At 46.1% G+C, this 8,229-nt stretch overlaps 1 protein-coding gene across 1 annotated transcript; it reads right to left on the reverse strand.

Annotated features, from left to right (window-relative positions):
• Window positions 1-349: 349 nt before the first annotated feature.
• On the reverse strand, window positions 350-1,316 carry LOC115643098 (olfactory receptor 52E4-like). The gene has a single exon (XM_030546903.1). The coding sequence runs from the start codon at window positions 1,308-1,310 to the stop codon at window positions 363-365; it is 948 nt and encodes a 315-aa protein (XP_030402763.1). The 5' UTR covers window positions 1,311-1,316; the 3' UTR covers window positions 350-362.
• Between the last annotated feature and the right edge of the window lie 6,913 nt (window positions 1,317-8,229).

Here is an 8,229-nt window from a genome sequence, read left to right on the forward strand (position 1 = left end):
TTCCTTGCAGCTGGGGGTGGGTAAGGGAGGTGAAAATGATCCAGGATGTGACGAGGGTAGGGAGTAGAGGAGCAAAGTATGATGGAAAGAGGAGGCACAGGGACAGAGCCTTGGCAGAAGAGGCGGGGGTACGGCATGGGGACTTGGGGGTCCATTACCAGCAATAGAAAAGTGGCAACCCAGTGAGTTCTACATAGACCAATTCTCCAAGTTCTAATGCTGACACAGCACATTGAAATCAGGAAAAGATTTAATGTCTCTTTGACTGTCCAGTCAGTGATTCAGGGAAGAGGGTGCGGCACCAGGCACCAACCAGCTCTGCATGGAGCTCAGCATGAAAGCCAAAGCAGCGGGAGAAAACTTTAGGTCCCTTTACAAGTGAAGAACCGGAGCAGACTGTTTCTGATCTGTTTGGTCCTCACTCCATAGATGATGGGGTTCAGCATGGGGGGCACCAGGAGATACACGTTAGCAAGGAGAACATGGAAGTGCAGGGGGATATTCTGGCCAAACCGGTGTGTAAGGATGGAGAAATAAGATGGGATGCAAAATGTTAAGAAGACACAGAGGTGGGAGCTGCAGGTACCAAAAGTCTTGAGCCGGGCATCCTTTGTGGGGAGGCTGAAGATGGCCCTGAGGATCTGGATATAGGACACAGTGATAAAAAATACATCCAGACCTGTCATCAAAAACGCCACAAAGAGTCCATAGTAACTACTAATGCGGATGTCAGCACAGGCCAGCTTCACCACGGCTATGTGCTCGCAGTACGAGTGGGGAATGATATTGGTTCTGCAATATGGCCACTGCCTTGCCAGGACGGGGTTGGGCATTACGAGCATACCACCACGCAGAACCACTGCCAGGCCGATCTTGACCACCACAGAGTTTGTCAGGATGGTGGAATGTCTCAGGGGATGGCAGATGGCCATGTAGCGATCAAAAGCCATGGCCACGAGGATTCCAGATGCCATCCCTGAGAAGCAGTGAATGAAGTACATCTGGATGAGACAGGCACTGAAATCGATCTCCCTGGAACTGAACCAGAAGATGTTCAGCATTTTGGGAATGGTGGACGTAGATAGTAAAAGATCGGTGACGGCCAGCATGCAGAGGAAATAGTACATGGGCTCATGGAGGCTGGGATCCCTCTTGACAATGAAGAGGATGGTGAAGTTCCCCAAGACGGCTATGGCATAAATGGTGCAGAAAGGGATGGAGATCCAGACATGGGCTGTCTCCAGGCCAGGAATGCCCAGCAGGATGAAGGTGGAGGGGTTGGTGAATTCAGTTGTATTGGAATCTGACATGGAGTAGGGGAGAAGGTATTTCAGCTCTGAGGAAGAACAGTGTCTAGTGCATGTACCGTATGTTCCTCTGACTTCCTGTCTGTGCCCAGGTTCTAGGGTGATGGCCGCAGTACAAATGCCTAGATAGAGAGACAATGTTAACATGAGACACTGCATGCACTACTGGAGGTTGTTGTCATGGATGAAGCAGATTGATTGCTTTTCACACATTGAAAAATGATATTTTCATTACTTAGAGAAATGAATTATGAAGAAATGACCCAGACAATGCTCATTCCTACACATCATGGTGTGGGAAACCTTAATAGGCACCAGTAGGAAACACCAGCCAGCCTGGATAGCCACTGTAGTAGGCCGTTCCCCTTATAGACTCATAGATTTTAAGGTCAGAAGGGACCATTATGATCATCTAGTCTGACCTCCTGTACAAAGCAGGCCACAGAATCCCAGAATCCCAGGCCTCCTCCGCCTTTAGATCCACAAGTTCTTCAGTCCAATCCACTTCCCTAACTAATTTCCTTAATTCTTTAAAGTTAGCCCTTTTGAAGTCAAAAACCATAGTCCCAGATCTATTTTTATTTACCCTTCCATCTAGTTTGAACTGAATTAGCTCATGATCACTCGAACCAAGGTTGTCCCCTACAACCATTTCTTCTATGAGGTCCTCTCTACTCATCAAAACCAAATCTAAAATGGCAGCCCCTCTTGTTGGTTCTTCAACTGCTTGGCTAAGAAATCCATCTGCTATCGCATCCAGAAAAATCTGAGCCCTATTATTCTTACTAGCACTTGTCCTCCTGTCTATATCTGGGAAGTTAAAGTCTCCCATGATCACACAATTCCCATTAGTGTTTACTTCATTAAAAACATTAAAGAGATCTCTATCCATATCCAAATCAGATCCCGGCAGTCTGTTACACACTATCTCAGAGGAGGCTCTAGTAGCTTTCTTTCCCCATGTGATTTTTGCCCAGACAGACTCTGTCTTATCCATTCCATCACTTCTTATTTCTTTACAGTTAACCTCATCATAGATATACAGTGCTACTCCACCACCTTTGCCTTTATTTCTGTCTTTTCTAAACAGCACATAGCCTTCAAAACCTGTACTCCACCGTGTTTCTGTCATCCCTATAATATCCAGTTTCACTTCCTGCACCAGTAGCTCTAGTTCCTCCATTTTGTTCCCTAGGCTCCTCGCATTAGTGTACAGACATCTTAATTTTTGCCTTTTGGCTTCACTGACATTCTTTACCCGGTTAGGCACAGACATTGTACCACCAGCATCACGTATTAGACTGGTATCTACACTACCCTTCCTCCTTATGTCAATTCTTCTGTCTAAGGCTGTATTCCTCTTACTTTGTTTTCTTCCCTCTCAAGGTTAATTTCAGCGTGGAGATTACCTGGAAATCTCCCAACCATCTCCCCTAAATTCCTAGTTTAGAGCTCTCTTAATCAGTTGGGCAAGCCTCCATCCTAGAAGTCTATTTCCCTCCTGACTCAGGTGAAGTCCATCCCGAGAGAACATTCTTCTGTCCATAAATGCTTCCCAGTGGCCGTACATCCCAAAGCTCTCTTTATAGCACCACTGCCTGAGCCATCTCTGGTTCGCCATAATCTTGTCACATCTTTGTTGCCCTTCTCTAGGAACCGGCAGAATCCCACTGAAGATCACCTGAGCCTCGATTTCCTTAAGCGTCTTCCCCAGTCTGGCATAGTCTCTCTTGATATGTGCCAGTGAGAATCTAGCCATATCATTCTTTCCCATGTGAAGGACAATCAATGGATTCTTGCCAGCTCCCATAAGGATCCTTCTCAGCCTCAGGTCCACATCCCTTATCTTAGCACCCAGCAGACAGCACACCCTTCTGTTCTCCCGATCAGCTCTAGTTACAGGCCTGTCTATTCTTCTCAGTAAGGAGTCCCCAATCATGTAGACCTGCCTTTTCCTGGTGACAGTGTGATACTCCGGTCTATCCCCTGCACCCATTGGCTACAAGTCCTCTTGATTCCTATTCACCCTTGCAACCCTCCGCAACCCTTCCCGGTTCCTCAAAATGTGAAAGTGCAGAAAACACCAAACCTTTTCCAAAATGTATAGCAGGGAGAGCATCCCAACTAGAACACACCTCAGGGAAAATCTCTTGATTTCATTGAAAAACTCCTGCTCAGTCGCAGTAATGGCCAAAACAAAGACAATTTTCAGATGCCTAAGGAATGGCATAGAGAATAACCTGCTCTGGACATGCACTCAGTTTGGTCACCCAGTCTCTATAAAGCATGTAGCAGATAGAAAGTGGGTTTTCCAGACAGGCTTTGAGAATGGGGGAGGCTGCCAGAGTCAGACAGAGTGAAATGTCTGGAACTGTTTGGATTAGAAAAGAAACAAAGAAGGGGGTCAGATGATAAGGAGAACAAGATTAAAGATTGGAACTGATTACATTGCAGTGGAGAAACAGAGAACAGTTCACACACGGTAATCTCCAGAGATACTTAGTGCTTCAGAGAAGCCAATTCCCCAGAGCTGACAGAACAAAGACAAGGAGCAATGGTCTCAAGTAGCAGTGGGGGAGGTTTAGGTTGGATGTTAGGAAACACTATTTCACTAGGAGTGTGGTGAAGCACTGGACTGGGTTACCTAGGGAGGTGGTGCAATCTCCTTCCTTAGAGGTTTTTAAGGCCCAGCTTGAAAAAGCCCTGGCTGGGATGATTAAGTTGGGGTTGGTCCTGCTTTGAGCAGGGAGTTGGACTAGATACCTTTTGAGGTCCCTTCCAACCCTGATATTCTATGAATCTATGATTGTATGTTGGGAATTATCAGAAAAAACTGATCGGGAGAAAATATTTAGACAGTAAATGGGAGTGACAACTGGGAATCCATGAAGAAGAGTTTATTAAATAGCTAAAAAGCCATAATTCCGCAGTCAAGAAAGTGGACAGCTTTGGCTACAAACCTGTTTCAGTGACAAAACCAAGTCGGCAATTGGCCGGGTGGAAGCAATAGATACAAATGGAAAAAGGGAACCATAGACAGCAAGCAATGAAATGGGAAGTTATGAACATTGATAAGGGATGTTAAAGACATCGGTAGATGTGTTCAAGGAATAGTTTTGTTCTGCATTAGGAGAGATTGCAGGCCCAACCAACACACTAGGACACTGTTCTGGAATTCAGGGATGCTGATAAGGATTTAGGGGTCACTGTGGACACCCAATTCATTGTGAGCTCCCAGTGTGATGCTGTGGTCCAAAGGGCTGACATGATCCTTGGATGCATAAACGGGAGAGGGTGAGTTGGAGCAATGGAAGGATTTTACCTCTACACGTGGCATTGGTGAAACTGACTGTTTCCAGTTGTGAGATCCACATTTCAAAAAGGATATTGAAAAATTTGGAGGGTGCAGAAAAGAGCCACAAAAAGGATTGGAGGCTGTAGAAAATGACAAATAGTGAGAGACATACAGATCCTCGTCTATTTATATTACAAAAGGGATGATCAGACAGAGACTTTCATGGGGAGAAATCCCTGGGTATAATGGGCTCTGTAATATAGCAGAGAAAGACAGAGGAAAGCCCAAGACAAATTTCAATTGCAAATAAGGGCCAAATGTTTAGCACTGAGGGTGTTTAACTATTGGAACAAACTGCGAAGGGAAGTGGTGGATTCTCCAATTCCCCATGTCTGCAGATCCAGACTGGGTGATTTTTCCAGAAGATCTGCTTGAGGGCTTGTCTACACTTAACATGATACAGGCACTGCTGTAGCACTTCTGTGTAAACACTATCTACACCGACTGTAGGGGTTCTCCTATCAGTGAGGGAAATCCACCTCCAGGAAAGATGGTAGCTAGGTCGAGAGAACAATTCCTCCCCTTACCTCGTGCTGTCTGTACTGAGGTTAAGTTCATATAGCTTCATCTCTCAGGGGTGTGGATTTTTTTGCTATTGGAAAAAACAAAAAATACAGTTTGGGTTGCATTACGAGAGGTATAGCATGCAAGACATGGGAGATGATATCTGCCTCTATCAGGGTAGGTCCTACTTTTAATAGGATGTTGGATTAGAGGGACCCAGAGTCAAAAGACAAAGCTGATCCAAGGGAAGAAATACAAACCGTACAAGACAAGGCTGTAGGAACTGGGTATGTTTAGTTTAGAAAAGAGGAGATTGAGGTGGGACATGACAGCGGTCTCCAGATACTTGAAAGGCTGACAAAGAAAAGGAGGAGAAAAGTTGTTCTGTCTCACCACGGAGTGCCGGGCAAGAGTTCAAAGTACAGCATAGCAGATTTAGATGAAATTTTGGGAAAAGCTTCCGAACTGTCCAAAGAGGAGGACAATTGAACATGTGATTCACGAGGATGTGGAAGCTCCTTCGCTGGAGGTTTTCAGAAGAAAGCTGGATAGTCCTCTGTCCTGGATGGTTTACATGCAAGAAATCCTCCATCTCAGCAGCAGGCTAAACTAGATGACACTTGCGGCCCCTTCTCACTCTGTGGCACTATAATTCAAGGATGTAAAATCCTAGTGTACACCGGGTCTCAGTGTAACACAAGCCATTGGGCTCAATACTGGGGTAACTAGGTGAAATGTAATGGTCTGTGTTATACAGGATCTCAGAAAGGATGATCTAAGATCTGAGATCCACCTCATCACACGCGAAGAGGGGAACATTCAGTCCCATCGAAAGATTGAATGTATAACATCTATAAAAGGAAATTTGTTACATTAATCATATTTGGCTTGTAGAACTTTTTGACACCAACATTATTGGAGCAAAGAGCTTAGCAGAACTGGATTCCTAAATGGATTGACTATTGTAGGTGCTACTGGTGGCACCGCCGTCAGTTACGGCTGCCTGACACCTTCCATTAGAAAACCTCATTTTCAGTTATTTATGTTTGTCAGACTTTAACCCTTTGTACTGAAATTTCCCACACTGGGTGTCGGCTCCCAGCTGAATTGTTTTTTGAAAGTTTCAGGCGTAACAGTTCAGTCGACTTCTCAAATGAATTTAGCATTGAAGATGTCTTGCCCATGCTGAAAAAGGAGGTGCCCTCCCACTTCCATACTTCCCAGCAGATAAAAGTCAGGTAACAGCAACCCCTCTCCCCATTAACAGCCGGAGGGCTGAAATGCAAGAGGAGGAGGTTACAGTCTCAGGACATTAACACAGAAGATCTTTACTCAGGTCTTTCTCCAAGGAGAATTTTACTTCTGTGAAGCCTGAGTAAAGTACAGGCCACAGCCTCAGAATTTGGATTTGCACATCTACTAACATATTTAATCATGAAGGATCCCCTGTGCCACTGAGATGCAGCCACCTCGGGGCTGGAGGCCATCAGCCAGGGTGGGTGGGGCTGCACAGCAAAGTGTGAGGTTTTGACCCATGATACTAGAACAAACTCATCCCCTCCGGAAAGGGCCCTGGGGTGTTTAATTGCTGTGCCGAGTGGGAAGAACAACAGACCTGTTCTCTACTCCATCATGCCCATGTTGTACTGGGTGTGTCAGACAGCAAGACATGGGTACCTGTGAATCCTCAGGTAGCCGTACCCCACACCTCTCTCACCTCAGCATCTGCAGCAGCATCCCACGCCGAGAGCCAACACAGGGATGTGCATCATTTATAATATAGCTCTGTGCAATCCCGCTGGGGTTCACTCAGCCTGTAGTGGTAAAGTTGGATCTGGATGTAAACAGGTTGGAGACCAGCCTGTCTGGATGTCTGTGCTCTTTATCCAGCTTTTGAAGTAAACAGTAATTAAGGGACCTTCCCAAAGGGAGACGAGAACTCCTGGGCTCTGTGCTAATTCAGAGAGGAATTGGCTGCTCTCTGAATTTGTGTATATTAAAAAATTCTAGCTGATTAGTAAAGAAACTAGGGATAATGCCTAGATCAGCATAGGGTCCGATACCCTGTCAATGCCCAAGATAGCTGGATAGATATTAGCCAAGGTCACACAGAGATTGAGTGGCAGGATGACAGACAGGACCCAGGAGTCCTGACTTCCCTGATGTAAACACAGTCTCTCCATCACATCAAGAGGGAAATTGACTCCAGCTCTGGCAGGGCCTGTTTGTTAGGTGGGATGCAGAGGAAAGGCTGCAAGAGGGAGTCTGAGCCTTCGCCATCCTCTCGGTGAATTTGACATTTTCAGAACAAGTTGGAGTTTGTGAGTTCTCTGCTTCTGTGAGGTGTGAATTTCAGGCCTCCCCTCTGCACCTACTCAGAAACCTGCCATTGCGTCATAGTTACTGTGGTTGCTTCAGGAGAAAAGACTTAGTAAAAGCAACACCAGCACGACGTTACGTGATTGGATTGCAGCCGCAGGCCTGTCCTGGGGACAGAGGCCTTTCCCTCCCCAAAAAGCTGCCCAGGAACAAAGGGGGGCCATAGGCAGGATAGAGACTGGACTAATGTTTGCTTCGGATTTGTTTTTTCGCTCTCGGTTCACTTTCTCCCAGTCTCTCCCAGGTGGAATTGAAATTGAATGTTTCAGGCTGAGTCAGACTTTCCAGCACTGCCCCAGCTGGAGGGCGCTTGGATTCCCACAGGTCAGGGATGGCCAACCTGAGCCTGAGAAGGAGCCAGAATCACTGGTGCTAATGGAGTGGTACGCCTGTTCGCTCCATCCTGGGGTTGCTGAAAACATCAGCGCGAAGCTGGTGGACAGTTACTTGATCTGCTATCACTGTTCACGCCCAAGGTTTATGGAGAGGCTTATCTCTTCGATGCCACAATCACTTTCCCCTTCATAGTAGACTCCTTCAGGCCACTCAGCATCATATCTTTCCTGGGCTGTGAACTGAAGAACCTTGAATTCTTGGGAATTAAATAGCTTTAGACAATTATCATGATCCACCTTAGGCTTAAGGTAAGGGTCTGGGAAATCTATGAGGTAATTAACAGCTCCC

The sequence above is a fragment of the Gopherus evgoodei genome, unplaced genomic scaffold (genome assembly GCF_007399415.2).
Source record: "Gopherus evgoodei ecotype Sinaloan lineage unplaced genomic scaffold, rGopEvg1_v1.p scaffold_50_arrow_ctg1, whole genome shotgun sequence".
Lineage (NCBI taxonomy): Eukaryota > Metazoa > Chordata > Testudines > Testudinidae > Gopherus > Gopherus evgoodei.

Bases quoted from the DNA above. Each gene is read 5' to 3' on its own strand.
- LOC115643098 (XM_030546903.1), bottom strand. From the start codon at position 1,310: ATGTCAGATTCCAATACAACTGAATTCACCAACCCCTCCACCTTCATC.